General features: G+C 40.4%; 1 protein-coding gene across 2 annotated transcripts in view; it reads left to right on the top strand.

The window, feature by feature from the left end:
• The window catches only part of Lrrc6 (leucine rich repeat containing 6 (testis)), a 121,064-nt gene that overhangs the window by 40,343 nt on the left and 62,901 nt on the right, over nucleotides 1–17,820 (top strand). For both annotated transcript variants that reach the window (XM_030248662.1, NM_019457.2), the window contains exons 5-7: nucleotides 6,284–6,510; nucleotides 10,945–11,136; nucleotides 12,908–12,985. In XM_030248662.1, the coding sequence (XP_030104522.1) occupies nucleotides 6,284–6,510; nucleotides 10,945–11,136; nucleotides 12,908–12,985 (497 nt within the window). The remainder of the gene's footprint in view (nucleotides 1–6,283; nucleotides 6,511–10,944; nucleotides 11,137–12,907; nucleotides 12,986–17,820) is intronic.

Below are 17,820 nucleotides of genomic sequence, written 5' to 3'. Positions count from 1 at the left end.
TGGTTGTACAAACTTGCCAACAATGGAGGAGTGTTCCTCTTTCTCCACATCCTCGACAGTATCTGCTGTCACCTGAATTTTTGATCTTAGCCATTCTGACTGGTGTGAGGTGGAATCTCAGGGTTGCTTTGATTTGCATTTCCCTGATGATTAAGGATGCTGAACATTTTTTCAGGTGCTTCTCAGCCATTCAGTATTCCCCAGGTGAGAATTATTTGTTTACCTCTGAGCCCCATTTCTTAATGGGGTTATTTGATTTTCTGGAGTCCACCTTCTTGAGTTCTTTATATATATTGGATATTAGTCCCCTATCTGATTTAGGATAGGTAAAGATCCTTTCCCAATCTGTTGGTGGCCTTTTTGTCTTATTGATGGTGTCTTTTGTCTTACAGATGCTTTGCAATTTTATGAGGTCCCATTCGTCTGGATCTTACAGCAAAGCCATTGCTGTTCTATTCAGGAATTTTTCCCCTGAGGCCATATCTTCGAGGCTTTTCCCCACTTTCTCCTCTATAAGTTTCAGTGTCTCTGGTTTTATCTGGAGTTCCTTAATCCACTTCGATTTGACCTTAGTACAAGGAGATGGGAATGGATCAATTCGCATTCTTCTACATGATAACCACCAGTTGTGCCAGCACTATTTGTTGAAAATGCTGTCTTTTTTCCACTGGATGGTTTTAGCTCCCTTGTCAAAGATCAAGTGACCATAGGTGTGTGGGTTCATCTCTGGGTCTTCAATTCTATTCCATTGGTCTACTTGTCTGTCAGTATACCAGTACCATGCAGTTTTTATCACAATTGCTCTATAGTAAAGCTTTAGGTCAGGCATGGTGATTCCACCAGAGGTTCTTTTATCCTTGAGAAGAGTTTTTGCTATCCTAGGTTTTTTGTTATTCCAGATGAATTTGCAGATTGCTCTTTCTAATTCATTGAAGAATTGAGTTGGAATTTTGATGGGGATTGCATTGAATCTGTAGATTGCTTTTGGCAAGATAGCCATTTTTACAATGTTGATCCTGCCAATCCATGAGCATGGGAGATCCTTCCATCTTCTGAGATCTTCTTTAATTTCTTTCTTCAGAGACTTGAAGTTCTTATCATACAGATCTTTCACTTCCTTAGTTAGAGTCATGCCAAGGTCTTTTATATTATTTGTGACTATTGAGAAGGGTGTTGTTTCCCTAATTTCTTTCTCAGCCTGTTTATCCTTTGTGTACAGAAAGGCCATTGACTTGTTCGAGTTAATTTTATATCCAGCTACTTGATTGAAGCTGTTTATCAGGCTTGGGAGTTCTCTGGTGGAATTTTTAGGGTCACTTATATATACTATCATATCATCTGCAAAAAGTGATATTTTGACTTCTTCCTTTCCAATTTGTATCTCCTTGATCTCCTTTTGTTGTGGAATTCCTCTGGCTAGGACTTCAAGTACAATGTTGAATAAGTAGGGAGAAAGTGGGCAGCCTTGTCTAGTCCCTGATTTTAGTGGGATTGCTTCCAGCTTCTCACCATTTACTTTGATGTTGGTTACTGGTTTGCTGTAGATTGCTTTTATCATGTCTAGTTATGGGCCTTGAATTCCTGATCTTTCCAAGAATTTTATCATGAATGGGTGTTGGGTTTTGTCAAATGCTTTCTCCGCATCTAAGGAGATGAACATGTGGTTTTTGTATTTGAGTTTGTATATATAGTGGATTACGTTGATGGATTTCCGTTTATTAAACCACCCCTGCATCCCTGGAATGAAACCTACTTGTTCAGGATGAATGATTGTTTTGATGTGTTCTTGGATTTGGTTAGCGAGAATTTTATTGAGGATTTTTGCATCGATATTCATAAGGGAAATTGGTCTGAAGTTCTCTATCTTTTTTGGGTCTTTCTGTGGTTTAGGTATCAGAGTAATTGTGGCTTCATAGAATGAATTGGGTAGAGTACCTTCTGTTTCTATTTTGTGGAATTGTTTGTGAAGAACTGAATTAGGTCTTCTTTGAAGGTCTGATAGAACTCTGCACTAAACCCATCTGGTCCTGGGCTTTTTTTTGGTTGGGAGACTATTAATGACTGTTTCTATTTCTTAAGGGGATATAGGACTGTTTAAGTCATTAATCTGGTCCTGATTTAACTTTGGTACCTGGGATCTGTGTAGAAATTTGTCCATTTCATCCAGATTTTCTAGTTTTGTTGAGTATAGTCTTTCATAGAAGTATCTGATGGTTTTTTTTTAATTTCTTCTGGATCTGTTGTTATGTCTCCCTTTTCATTTCTGATTTTGTTAATTAGGATGCTGTCCCTGTGCCCTCTAGTGAGTCTGGCTAAGGGTTTATCTATCTTGTTGATTTTCTCAAAGAACCAGCTCCTCGTTTGGTTGATTCTTTGAATGGTTCTCCTTGTTTTCACTTTATTGATTTCACCCTTCAGTTTGATTATTTCCTGCTGTCTACTCCTCTTGGGTGAATTTGCTTCCTTTTGTTCAAGAGCTTTTAGGTGTGTTATCAAGCTGCTAGCGTGTGCTCTCTCTAGTTTCTTTTTGGAGGCACTCAGACCTATGAGATTTCCTCTTAGAAATGCTTTCATTGTGTCCCATAAGTTTGGGTATGTTGTGGCTTCATTTTCATTAAACTCTAAAAAGTCCTTAATTTATTTCCTTATTCCTTCCTTGACCAAGGTATCATTGAGTAGAGTGTTGTTCAGTTTCCACGTGAATGTTGGCTTTCCATTATTTATGTTGTTATTGAAGATCAGCCTTAGTCCATGGTGATCTGATAGGGTGCATGGGACAATTTTAATATTTTTGTATCTGTTGAGGCCAGTTTTGTGACCAATTATATGGTCAATTTTGGAGAACGTACCATGAGGTGCTGAGAAGAAGGTACATCCTTTTGTTTTAGGATACAATGTTCTGTAGATATCTGTTAAATCCATTTGTTTCATAACTTCTGTTAGTTTCACTGTGTCCCTGTTTAGTTTCTGTTTCCATGATCTGTCCATTGATGAAAGTGGTGTGTTGAAGTCTTCCACTATTATTGTGTAAGGTGCAATTTGTGCTTTGAGCTTTACTAAAGTTTCTTTAATGAATGTGGCTGCCATTGCATTTGGAGCATAGATATTCAGAATTGAGAGTTCCTCTTGGAAGATTTTACCTTTAATGAGTATGAAGTGCCCCTCCTTGTCTTTTTTTGATAACTTGGGGTTGGAAGTTGATTTTATTCAATATTAGAATGGCTACTCCAGCTTGTTTCTTCAGACTGTTTGCTTGGAAAATTGTTTTCCAGCCTTTCACTCTGAGGTAGTGTCTGTCTTTTTCCCTGAGATGGGTTTCCTGTAAGCAGCAAAATGTTGGGTCCTGTTTGTGTAGCCAGTCTGTTAGTCTATGTCTTTTTATTGGAGAATTTAGTCCATTGATATTAAGAGATATTAAGGAAAACTAATTGTTGCTTCCTATTATTTTTGTTGTTAGAGTTGGCATTCTGTTCTCATGGCTGTCTTCTTTTAGGTTTGTTGAAGGATTTCTTTCTTGCTTTTTCTAGGGCGTAGTTTCTGTCCTTGTATTGTTTTATTTTTTTCCATTATTATCCTTTGATGGGCTGGATTTGTGGAAAAAATATTGTGTGAATTTGTTTTTGTCATGGAATACTTTGGTTTCTCCATCTATGGTAATTGAAAGTTTGGCTGGGTATAGTAGCCTGGGCTGGCATTTGTGTTCTCTTAGTGTCTGTATAACATCTGTCCAGGATCTTCTGGCTTTCATAGTCTCTGGTGAAAAGTCTGGTTTAATTCTAATAGGCCTGCCTTTATATGTTACTTGACCCTTTTGTCTTACTGCCTTTAATATTCTATCTTTTTTTTTGGGGGTGGGGTGGGTTTATTCAGCTTGCACTTCCACATTGATGTTCACCAAAGAAAGTCAGGACAGGAACTCACACAGGTTAGGAACTTTGAGGCAGGAGTGGATGCAGAAGTCAAGAAGTCATGGAGGAATGTTATTGGCTTGTTTTCCTTCTTGCTCAGCTTGTGTTCTTATACATCCCAAGACTGATGGCACCACCACACTGGGCCTTACCCACTTGATCACTAATTAAGAAAAGCCTTGTAGCTGTATCTCATAGAGGCATTTCTTCAAGAAAGGCTCCTTTTTCTGTGATAACTTTAGTTTGTTTCTAATATTCTATCTTTATTTAGTGCATTTGTTGTTCTGATTATTATGTGTGGGCAGGAAATTCTTTTCTGCTCCAGTCTATTTGGAGTTCTATAGGCTTCTTGTATGTTCATGGGCATCTCTTTCTTTAGATTTGGGAAGTTTTCTTCAATAATTTTGTTGAAGATGTTTGCTGGTCCTTTGAGTTGAAAATCTTCATTCTCATCGACTCCTTTTATCCATAGGTTTGGTCTTCACATTGTTTCCTGGATTTCCTGGATGTTTTGACTTAGGATCTTTTTGCATTTTGCATTTTCTTTGATTGTTGTGCCCATGTTCTCTATGGAACCTTCTGCACCTGAGATTCTCTCCTCCATCTCTTGTATTCTGTTGCTGATGCTCGCATCCGTGGTTCCAGATTTCTTTCCTAGGGTTTCTATCTCCAGCATTGCTTCACTTTGGGTTTTCTTTATTGTGTCTACTTCCCTTTTTAGGTCTTATATGGTTTTGTTCAATTCCATCACCTGTTTGTTTGTGTTTTCTTGTTTTTCTTTAAGGACTTCTACCAGTTTGGTTGTGTTTTCCTGTTTTTCTTTAAGGACTTGTACCTCTTTAGCAGTGTTCTCCTGTATTTCTTTAAGCGAGTTATTAAAGTCCTTCTTGATTTCCTCTACCATCATCATGAGATATGCTTTTAAATCCAAGTCTAGCTTTTCGGGTGTTTTGGGGTATCTAGTACTGGCTGATGTGGGAGTGCTGGGTTCTGATGATGGTGAGTGGTCTTGGTTTCTGTTAGTAAAATTCTTATGTTTGCCTTTAGCCATCTGGTAATCTCTGGAGTTAGTTGTTATAGTTGTCTCTGGTTAGAGCTTGTTCCTCCTGTGATTCTGTTAGCCTCTATCAGCAGACCTGGGAGACTAGCTCTCTCCTGAGTTTCAGTGGTCAGAGTACTCTCTGCAGGCAAGCTCTCCTCTTGCAGGGAAGGTGCACAGATATCTGGTGTTCGGACCTCCTCCTGGCAGAAGATGAAGGCCCAAAACAGGGCCTGTCCCAGAAGCTGTGTAGCTTCTGTTGTCGGCACTCTCACCTACACAGTCTAGTCTCTGAGAGATCCCAGACCAGAGATGGCTCCCCCAGGTGTTCCAGCAAAGCCCTTCCGGGCGGGGTGGACACCTCTCCTCTGGCAGGGAAGGTGCCCAGATGTCTGGAGCCTGAAACGGGGTCTGCCTCAGAAGCTGTGTGGCTTCTGCCTGTCCCAGAAGCTGTTAGCTTCTGTAGTCCACACTCTCACCTGTGCAGACTAGTCTCTGAGGGATCCAGAACCCTATTGTTTATTTTTATACAGGGTTTGTCACAGGGACCTGGTTCTCACCAGTTAGCTGACCGGCCATAGAGCTCCCTGTCTTCAGCTCCACTGTGCTGGAGTGATACCTGTGTACCACCACACCTGGCTGTTTACATGGATACAAAGGGTAGAACACAGTCCTCATGCTTGTGCAGGAAGGACTTGATTGACCGAGCTATCTTCCCACCCTCTATTTACATTTTAATTTGGAAAAAGTATATAACTATCATGTAAACACTGTCTATAACAATGAACACTTTGCTAATATAGCCAAGGGTGGCACAGGAGCTGACTTGAGTTGGGGCTCTTTGTGAAAAGCCCTTTCCATGAAGAGGCTCAGAGAATACTATTGTTTCAGGAGCTGTGATTTGATTTAAGCCCCAACAGCTTAATATAGTGAGCAGTTATAAAATTAATAGAAATATTTTGAGAGCTTTTCATTAATTATTTTGACAGAAGACCTACTTATTTCCAGTAAGGGTGCTTTGTAAACTATAAGGCTTGTATGAAATAAACATTGATTTAGACTAGTATTTCTGATTTCCCATTAATTACTTTGATTCTTTGTTGCTATGGCATTATTATTTCTAATTTTAAAATATATCAATCAAAATTATCATGGGGCTGATCCTTCTTTCTTTATTTCTTCCCCTTCTGTTTTCCTTCTTTGAAAGTTGACATAATGTGACCCTATAGTCCCAGAAATTCTCCTGCCTCAGCCACCCGAATGCTAATGTTACAGGCATGAATCACCTTGCTCAGCTGAAGTGAATAATTGTATTATCTGCTGCTTTTTGTTTAAGTGGTTGGATGGCAAAGAAATAGAGCGTTCTGAAAGGATCCAGGCATTGCAGAACTACACATCAGTTGAGCAGCAAATCAGAGAGCAGGAGAAAGCTTACTGCCTTAGACGAGCCAAAGAGAAAGAGGAAGCTCAGAGGAAACTCGAGGAAGAAAATGAAAGTGAAGACAAGAAGAAGAGCAGCACAGGCTTTGATGGGCATTGGTACACAGACATCCACACTGCTTGGTGCGTCCATCAGTGGTTTGCATTCTTGTTAACTCCCATTAAAACACCTGCAGTATTTTCTCTCCAAGGTGTTCACAGCATCAGTTATATTCCAGAACATGACATCACAGTAAGCTTGGCTGGGAACGATATGAATATCGCATAATGATGATTCTAAAAGGACTTTTTTTCCCTTAGAAAAACTGCATTTCCAGCAGTTTTTTTTTTTTTTTTTTTTTTTTTTACCAGCAACTGGCATTTGCATCTGAAATTATCCCTAGAGAAGTCTCTTTAAACATGTACGGAAAGATGAATTAACAGGTGTACCTTGATTTCAAAGGCAGGAATAGTTTAGAAAAGTTAAATGCAAATCACACAATAATAAAATGAATAATTCTGATTGCATCCTGAAACATTCTATTTTGTGAGTTACATGGTGAATACATTTTTAAATGTGATTAATAACCTTCTAATTGATCTTTTATGAATCTGAATTTTTCATGGTATTTATTTTAAGTGAATCACAACTATAGTCACTTGATTTGATTCTATATAAAGTTTCAAATATTTACATAATATATTTCTTATTGAGAAAACAATAATTATAAAATATTTCAGATGGATAGAAGTGCTTTATAAACAACTAAGCAAGAAGCTATTGTTCCACCACCCAGAGAGAAGAAGCGACAGTCATTTGTATGCTTGCAGTAAATCTTTTAGAAATAATGAACTGTTAGGAAAATGCTAGAAGCCTACAGAATATCCTTGTTCCCCTCCTTACCCTCAGTGGTGTCTGCTGCCCTGAATCCTGCATATAGTCGACATATATCTTACTGTGGCCAGGAATGGTGGCACCAGCATTTAGGAAGCAGAGGCAGCAAGTCTCTGTGAATCCAGGCCAGCCAGGGCTATCTAGGGGCATCTGCCTATAAATATCTTAATGTAATAAAACTTACTGTTGTATTTTTTGTCTAGCTTGTGAAATATTTCATGGCATTATATCTGTGGATCTGGTCTCAAGCTTTGTCAGTGATGTAGGCTAGAGTATTCTTGAGCTATTATTGAGTCATTGGCTTAGCTGGGGAGAAAAGAAAGCAGCCCCATCCCTCAAGGTTTCTGGGAAAAAAAATCAAAAACCATCATTAAGATTCATAGGATACAGATGAACCTCCTCCCTCTCAGCTTCATGAAGAGTGGAAAAGATGCATTAGTGAGTCGCAGCAGCTAGAGGCCAGGGATCATGAGGGAGGTACTGCCAGTATTCCACATGGTGACAATCTGACCATCTCACAGGCTAAGTGTTGATGTTAGGAGGAACCAGGCTTGAGATGTTGTAAAGGGATCCTACTCAAGAGAGTGGCCTCAAAAGAGACTGTGACCTGAATCATCAGCAGTGTCAGAAGCTCAGGAGTTGTCCCAGAAGGATTGGCCAAGCACGTTGACCACCCCAGCAGAGAGCAATGTAGTTGGAGAACTCATTGTCTGGACAGAAAGGCGGCACCAGCGAGGTTACAGGAGCAGTGGTCACGTTGCTGATACTCACCTACTTCTACTTGTTCTCTCAGGTCAAACATAAGGCTGGATAATCTAACCAGGCATAATGATGGGCACAGAGGTTTTAAAAAAAAATGCAGACGAGGCAGGGTAGTGAGAGTAGACTGCGCATGTCTCCCAGGTAAAACCCAACTGTGAGATGGACCAGGACAGATTGGAACTTGGACAGGGAATAAGGGGCTTCAGCTTAGACATAAGTCTTGAGTTTTGTTTAAACTTTGGAACTTTTAAGGCCTGGACTTGAGTCTTAGATGAAATTAACTATTCTTGAGCAGTATCTATGTAATTGTGGGTTCTGCTGATGAGTGGGGGAGGGGAGAAAGAGAATGAACTTAAAGCAGTGATTAAGAGGAGATTCTGTTCATTCACCAAGGAGCTCATCACCAGCTACGTACATTTAGATTCAATCTGATCTTGAAGCTCTTAAGATACTTAGCATTTTATTTTTTTAAATCTTTTTTATATTTTTATTTATTGAAAATTATCATTTAATGTATTTTGATGATAGTCCTTCCTTTTCTCCAACTACTCCCATATCTTCCCTCTCCCTACTCATCCACTTCATAATCTCTTTCTCTCTTTCTTAAAAAGCAAGAGCAAAAACAGTTCTCTTGCTCACTCACTCTCTCTCTCAAACACACACACACATACACACTTACACAAACATTCATACACACACTCACACACACATTCACATACACATTTATACACACATTCACACACACTTACACACACTCATACACACATTCACAGACACACACTTAAACACACATTCACACACACTTATACACACATTCACACACACACACTTGCACTCACACACACACACAGACTTAAACACACACTCACACACACATTCACACACACACACTCACACACACACATTCACACACTCACACACACATACACACACACACACACACACACACACACGCATGCACCCCATACTGTACTCCATCACACCATGGAATCTGATTTGTGTTGACCAGCTACTTCTAGTCATGGGGCCCACCCTGGTGTGTGGTTGATATACTTTAGCTCTAGAGCAAATAACTCCTCTCAATGATTTGCATTGTTTTATTCATTGACACTCTATTGGGGAAAAAACCAACTGGTATTTCCTCTCCAGCAGCTACCAGTTGCAAATAGCTTCTTAGTTAGGGGTGGAACTTTGTGTCCACCCAGCTTTAGTGTTGGACTTTGTCTGGCTTGAACCTGTGCAGGTATTGTGCCTGTTGTCATAGTTGTTATGAATTCATATATTTGTCAGTTTTCTCATGAATGGAAGACACTGTTTCCTTGAGGTCATTCATTCCTCTGGATATTTCTGTCTCTTCCTCCTCCACATATCTCCCTTAGCCTTTAGGAGAGGAGACTGATAAGACATTACATTTACAGCTGAGTGCTCCAAAGTTTCTACTCTCTGTATATTGTCCAGTTCTGGGTCACAGTATTAATTACCATCTGCTGCAAGAAGAAGTCTCTGAAGTTGGATGAGCAATATGCTCATCCATGAATATTGCTATATTCCACTAAGTCATTTATTGCTGTGTTCATTTAGCAGAACAGTTGTATGCGTTTTTTCATAGGTAGAGGTTTTGAACCATTTCAAATTTTAGATTGTAAAAAGTGAAAGTAAGCCAACTTTATAGGGAAAATTTATGTAAGCTAATTATTCTGGTAGAAATCCAGCAGAATATTGTAAAATATTACTGATTCTCCTATAGGTTGATGTTTCTGTACCATAAAGAACTTTAGGTGTAGGGAAAAGTCTTTTTTTTTTTTCAGTTATTTTCATGATTTTATTCATTGAAATATACAGTTTGTAACATGTTTAAAAACAAGCAGAACTTTTTCCTATGATTTGTCCATACTATCTGAATTTCAGTGTTTTTGTCCAATAGATGCTTTTATAAAAATAGCATTCTTCCTGAAGATCAACTAAATAAGTGTTTTTTGCTAATGATCTTCAGATATAGAATGATGTGATGTATACTGAGTTATTATTTAATATACTTAGCTTCAGATATGTTTACACTGAATGTGTATTCCAGGGAGTGATAAGAGAGAGATGCTTCCTTATTGTTCACTGATATCATCTCCTCTCTACTAGAACAGAACTATGCCCTGAAAATGACCTCATGGTCTGTCTTGCCCAGGAATCTGGCTCAGTAAGTTTTTTAAATCCATGCTGAAAAAAAATGCTGAATAGTTCATAAAACACACATTCAATTACACAGAGAGATCATTTAATTCCCAGACAATACACAAAGACTGGGTAAAAGAGAGAACAGAGAGCTGCTACCATACAAAGTAACATAATCAGAAGTTAACCATGAAAAATGAAGTGGAGGCCATACTGCAGAAAGGCTCATGTCTCAGAAGAGCATTTAGAGGGAGAAATTATTGAAGAACCTAGAAGTAAAATGATCAAATTGTCTTTTAGAGCCAGAACTCGATTGGAGCAGTGTAGAGAGTGAATCTGATAGGAGAGGGCTGGATATGGGGGAAATTGCAAAGGTCCAGTGATCTCCATGCTCAGCTGATCACCAGTACCTCTGACAAGATACCACATGGACCCATGGACCCTGCTCTATATCTGCAAATAGACTCTGATGAGAAATCAGAAATCAAAGCTTCCCAAGTAACCCATATCAACTAGGCATATGAACATTCAGACTGGGTACTGTGATATTTTAAGGATAGAAACTGAGGGTCTGCCTTGGTTCTGGGGCAATGATTTCCTTCACCTTAGTTCATGTGAACTCCCAATGGCATTTGTCATTCACAGGCATGAAGTTAACATAGGAAAGCATAAGGCACATAAGAGGAAGCATTAATGATGAAACTCCTATGTTCATTCTTGGGCTTACATGCTCTGGGTCTGTTTGCTCTGCCCAGCCCATCTGCCACAGAAAACCAAGACTACCCCCAGGTACCAGAAACTCAAGAAGAGCAACACAACACAAAGGAATCAGATGACATTGAAGATGATCTGGCATTCTGGAACAAACCGTCTTTGTTCACCCCTGAATCTAGACTGGAAACTCTCAGACACATGGAAAAACAGCGAAAAGCCCAAGATAAGTTAAGGTATTCATTTTTCCTATAACTGAGTGAATCAATCTCCAGTGGACTCTATATTCTCTCCATTGCACATGCTATACTTATTGTCTGTGCCAAACAATTATTAACCATCATGTATGAGTCTTGCCTTTTCCAAGTACAGCTTTTTGTTGAATTTTATTGGCTGACCTCATTAACATAAAAATAGAAGTTTAGAACACCATGAATTATGACATTTGAGATACAGTTTTGTTTTGTTTCCTTTTAGTCACTTTACATACCACAAATAGTATGATCTAGGTATAGTGGAAATTAATAAAACTCCCAGGTTGGGGCTTCTACCCCACCTTGATCATTGATTTAGCAGATGAAAGATATACACAAGGCCTTTATATTTTCAATATGTCCCAAGCAGCACAAAAGCTGGGCAGCTCCCTTCAAGCAGTTAGAATCTATTTCCCTATCAATAACTCCACCTTATTACTTACTATTTAGTATGTTCCATCTGAGCTGCTCTTAACCCTGATTGGGCAGCACTTAGGACCACACTCTCTTGACCCTTATCTCATGGCTCCTTCCTTCCTTCCTTCCTTCCTTCCTTCCTTCCTTCCTTCCTTCCCTTTGTCTTCCTCTTCCTCCTCTTCTTTTTCTCCTTGATCAGATCAGGTGGCTCAGTTAATGTGCGAAAGAATGTAAGATTAAGACAATAAAGTCAATGAACACAAAATCCCTATTTAAAGACTGTAGAAGTTCAAGGCACATGGTTACCTATGGTTACATCATCCTTCCTTGTGTCCACATCTGCCTATTCACACGTTCAAATGTTATCTGCAGTAAAGAAAACCATGTGCTGACCTTTTGCTCTGCACGGTCTCTTTTCCTCAGCTTCACCTATGCCACCATTCATCATGGTGAAAAGGAAAAAACTTGGTTTGCTAGCTCTACGCTTTCTCTCCTTTCCCTGTAGCTGTGTAAATCACTTTTAACCTCTGAGTAAATCAACCTGTAACATGGTTTGTGTTTGATAAAAAAAGTGTTCGGGGACCAGCCTCAGTGGTCCAGCACTTTCCTGGCATATGCACATCCTTGATTTAACCCACAGCACTATACACACACAAACCCCTAAACTTTAGTGGTATATATTTGCTTGCAAGATACACCGTCAACATTTTTCTCCATCAGTGTGTAAAGAGAAAACACATTTTTTAGCAGCTGTGAGCTTCTTTCCAATGTTACATACCACAGTAGAGCCAATCAATCCTCCACTGATAGAGTCTGAGCAGTTCTGGACATGCCACTGGAAATGATGCTGTGAGGAGTGTCAGTTTACACATTCCTAATGCACCAGTATTTTTATTTCCACAGGATAAATTTCACTTGTATTTCAAAAATGGTAATTTCAACCAACGCAGAAGCTCTATACACACACGTGGAGAATTGACAGTTATCTGAGTAAACCATGCATAAAATAGACTCATTTAAATATTCATGAGTATTTCATGAAAAGGAATTTACTTCCCCAATTCAAATTCCCTGGCAAATTGTTTTGGTCTTTGGAGATACAAATATAACCAAGTAAAACTTGGTGCGGTTTTTAGCAAGGAGTGAAGAATTAAGGGGACAGACTCTCGATGAGCTGTGAGTATGGTAACAAATGCCTGATTAAATGTCTAAAAATGTTTATGATTTGTGATTAAGTATCTAAAACTAACACGAAGATGTATTAATAACGTTTATCCTCTCTTTATTTCCCTTGTCTTCCCCTTGGTCTCTCCCATCACCCTCACTAAACCTTAAGTGAAAAGAAAAAGAAAGCGAAACCACCCCGCACTTTGATTACAGAAGATGGGAAAGTCCTGAATGTCAACGAAGCCAAGTAAGTGAGGCCAAGTAGAGACACTGCCGGTGGAGCACACACTGCTCTGGCCTCAGCCACAGGCTTGGTTTGACTAGAACATGTTGACCCCTGTGAAGGAGTTTGAGGAGTGTACCATAATGTCATTTTAGGAACGATTGAAGGTTAGACATCTTTATTTCTAGTGTACAGTTCTCCTGGTTTCTAGAAAACGATTCTGGCATATGGAAATCTTAGTTATCCGTGCATCCCATGAAATCTTGGACCATATACAGTTTTATGCCTGAAAACTGTCACTGCGTCATTGTCCTGTTTATGATATTTTCTTTGAAACTCTGCCACAAGCAGTCTGGCTGAAAACACTAAGACATTTCCTTCACGTCTACATTTTCCCTGGAACACATCTAGAAAGGATTCACAAGCTAGGGAAAGGCATTGCTAAAAATACCTCAGAGAGAGAGAGAGAGAGAGAGAGAGAGAGAGAGAGAGAGAGAGAGAGAGAGAGAGAGAGAGAGGAGAGAGAGAGAGAAGAGAGAGAGAGAGGAGAGAGAGGGAGGAGAGAGAGAGATGAAAATCCTTAAGTCTCATAGTCTCATAATACCTGAGCTACCCTGTCTGTCTGTCTGTCTGAAAGCTGAGAATTAGTGAGCATACCCACAGTGCCTTTTATAATCTCAATACAAATAACAAGCCTATAGGCTAAATCTCATTAGCTTCATTTCATTACTCAAAGTCCATTTATTGCCATCATTTCATTTGCTATGTCATTACCACAACAAAGACAATCTAGAGGCATCCCAGGCACATCTCATCTTCACAGAAAGCAAGCTTGGCAGACAGAATATCAGTTCCTTAGGTCAGCAGTAGGGTCACACGGTTAAGCTGATTCATCTGACTTGTCCACACTGGCCCAGTTGTAACGATGTCCACAACTGAGGCTCCAGCTTCCCACCTGGAATACCCTGCACACAGGAATGCAGCTCCAGACAGTAGGTCAGGTACAGCATATGCGGCAGTGCACGTGGAAGGAGCCACCCTCACCACATCTGAAGGTCCCAATGGGAAGACAATTTATCTTCAGCTTCAACAGGGAAGGGAGACTCCCAGAGCCATAGGTATTCTGGGAGAGCGCACCGTTCTTCCTGCCACGCTAACCACCCTCCCTTCCCTGAAGCCAGTTTTCTTAAAAGTCTCTACAGGAAATTACTCTTCATTGCCCTTTAGTCCCTCAAGGTCTTGGACATCCCTTCTTCTTCATGTGCCAGGTCATCTGTCCTCATTCCCTTATATTTCCTTATATCTATCCCAGTTTCTTTTCTTCCTGTCCCTTTCTACCATTTACCTGTATCTTCTGGAGCTTAAAGATCCAGCATCACTCCCTACATAGACGCTTTGTATCTATATTTAGTGACTAGGACCAGAGATTCTGCTTCCACCATTGACCACAATCTTACTCTTCACTAACCTCTAGTAAAATTATAGCCCACAGCAACATGGTGTCTACCTGACTCCCTCTCCCTAAAATCCTCTAGTGTCTGTAGAATGTTCACCCCCCTTTTAGTCTTCTACTTAAGCCCACCCAGTTTCCTAACCACCTGGCCTCTCAGCTCAAGTAAGGTCCTAACACCTAGACCACAATTTCTCTACCGCATCAACCCCATCCTCTGTCCTGGTGACCTTTGACCTGTTTTTCTCCCTTCAGCTTAGCCATAAGATTCTCCTTTCAACCTTCTATTTGCTGCCACGTCCTGAGCCTTAACCTTGTCAACTCACTGATCGTCATTCCCAGTGTCTCAAACTCCCTCCACTCTAACAGTCAGGCTCCATCCGCACAGAAACCCACTCACTCTATAGCTTTGCTCATTGTCCTCACACTGGGTTCTCTTGCTGCTTTGGATCTTCTATCCCTCACAGAAACTCATCCTCAGCTGACTCCTCAGCTCCCATCTTTCCCTCTGTCCACCATCCCCAAGCCACAGATCCCGGCATTGTTTAATCTTGAGCATCCTCCTCTGCTCAGTGTGCTTGGAGTAAAGCATCCACCGTTACCCACTGCCCTTGATGTAGGTGCAGGTACCACAGGTCTCAAGTCACCCGTGGTTTTCCTGTACTGTCACTGTAAACATTTGCTCAGTCACTTGCAGGCAAAGGTCACACCTCTTCCTGTTCCTCATCTCCAGCACTGTCTTAAGTACCACAGACTTAACCAAAGACCTTGTTTCTTTATTCACTGGAACAACAAAATCAACCAGGCAACTTGTGTTTCCTGTGGTAGACAGCATGCTCATGCTGTGATGGTTCTGCCGTCAAAACTCAGCCCCCTTGCTAGCTCACTATCCAGCTTCTTTAATTATCCAAGACTTAGCTTCCCAGGGTCCCCTGCTCTCAGCATCATTCCTTGCCACTTCACTGGACCAACAGTACCAGCATACCAGCATATTTTAGTAACTTTAATCTTAAAGAACAAAACTAAGACATGCCCTCCCCCCACCTCTCCAGTTTCTGTCAGCCTCTGCTTCTCTGCCTTAAGCTGCAGCCAAATTTCTTAGCAGACTTGTCAGTACTCAGTCTTTGACGTTTTACTTCATATTTCATCTTGAAGCCACTTCTGAATATTGCATTATCCAAAAACTTCCTTTAGTCGCATCATTTGCACAGTGATCATTTATAGCCCAGGTATCATCTTATTCTACCTTGGGAACTTGGATGGAACAGAGAGTCTCCTGCTTGTTAAAGCAGGCTCTTGCTATTATATTTGGGTAGATCTTCTGCCTTACCTGCTATGAGCTTTAGTTTCTTAGCTGTCCCTGTTTTTGTCCTGTATTTTCTGGGCCACGACTTCTTCAAATCCTATGACTTTTCTAAGCACAGAGAAGGACAGTGGGTACAAAGTCTTCCACCCCTAACCAAGCAGCTATTTGCAGTTGATACCCGCTAGGAGAGGAAAAATCAGTTTTCTCCAATGGGGTGGCCCTGGGTGTGTCAATCACACTCCAGGACATGCCCTGTGCTCAGAAATAGTTAACCAACGCAAAATAGACTCCATGCTTTTACTGTTGTTACTATGGCTTTCTCCCCCCTGTTTTGTTTCGTTTTAGAGAGAGGGGGGGGGAGAGGAGAGAGAGAGAGAGAGAGATAACGAATATGGGGGAGAAAAATGATGAAAAAATTAAATGTGGCAAAAGTAAATACCAAAACCCATGTAGTCTAGCTTTGACTACAGTGTTCACATTCCTCAGAACAAGGTTCTGCCTCTTCCCTGAGTTCAAGGCATCTAGATTCAATTAGCTAGGTGGCATTAGTTTGTTGACCTACATGATTGAAGAACAACAACTGCTTTCCAGCTCCCTACATTCTCCTCTCCATCCCCCCACCCAGACATCCTTACCTCCCACTGTCTCCATCTCAGTAACAATTATCTACCCATTGGCACTAAAACCCAAATCCCTTGGTTCCTGATTTTCCTCTCCCTGGCCTTTATTACTGATCTCCATATGCTTTTATATCAACATTACCAGAGTCCAACTATTCATCAACTCCTCCACTTCTATCTTAGGGTGAGTCAATGTTTCCTTTTACCTAGAAAGTTCAATGCCTTGATAAGAGTCTCTGTGATTCATCTTTTGGCATGCTTTGCTATTCTCAGATGAAAAAAGAGTCAGTTCAGAAAGGACACAAATGTTGCTTTTTTTTTTTTTTTTTTTAAAGAAAAACTTCTGGAAAGTGCCTACAACACATTCCTTGGTGCAAGGGATGATGAGAAATGCTGTTTTTATTTGGTATAACCACGGACTTCATGGGATTCTATTACTAGAGATAAAGGGGAAATAGTAGGGACCTAACTGGTGATCTTTGACCCAGAACAAACTTCTAAAGCTAGTTTTAAGTAACATAGAAGGAGAGTTCAAATTGGCAGACTATAGAATTGTGGGATAAACAATCAATGCAGAGAGGATAATACATAGAAGGCTCCCAAGAGATAAGGTGTGCATGGCTTGTTTGAGACCCTATAGAACCCTATATGGTTAGATTGTTTGGAACAACAAGAGTCCCTGCTGTAGTAGACTTATGGTGAATAGCCAAATGTAAAGGTTAATTTGTATTTCCCAAAGAATTTAGTATCTATTGTTTAATGTTAGATTATACAGATTACAGTTTGATAAGTTAGTTGTTCAAAATGAAACTGACAAAGTAATTCTATGGAATATACTGGCATCAAGTCAGTTACACTTAGGGCTCAGCCAGGGGATATAGCTGGAGGGTCAGGGGTTTTGGCTCTTACCTATGTGGGTTTCTTTGTCTTTTCTCCAAGCATGTCCTTTTCTGAGAACCTCTGCTTCTTTATAAAATAGACGTCATACCATCTAGAGACTGCCATATCCAGGGATCCATCACATAATCAGCTTCCAAACACTGACACCATTGCATACACTAGCAAGATTTTGCTGAAAGGACCCAGATTTAGCTGTCTCTTGTGAGACTATGCTGGGGCCTAGCAAACACAGAAGTGGATGCTCACAGTCAGCTATTGGATGGAACACAGGGCCCCAAATGGAGGAGCTAGAGAAAGTAACCAAGGAGCTAAAGGGATCTGCAACCCTATACGTGGAACAACAATATGAACTAACCAGTACCCCCCGGAGCTCATGTCTCTAACTGCATATGTATCAGAAGATGGCCTAGTTGGCCATCAGTGGAAAGAGAGGCCCGTTGGTCGTGCAAACTTTATATGCCCCAGTACAGGGGAATGCCAGGGCCAAGAAGTGGGAGTGGGAGGGTGGGGGAGTGTGTGGGGGACTTTTGGGATAGCATTGAAAATGTAACTGAAATAAATACCTAATAAAAAAATTTAAAAA

Source organism: Mus musculus, chromosome 15, assembly GCF_000001635.26.
Source record: "Mus musculus strain C57BL/6J chromosome 15, GRCm38.p6 C57BL/6J".
Classification (NCBI taxonomy): Eukaryota; Metazoa; Chordata; class Mammalia; order Rodentia; family Muridae; genus Mus; species Mus musculus.
This window is presented reverse-complemented; position numbering and strand designations above follow the sequence as displayed.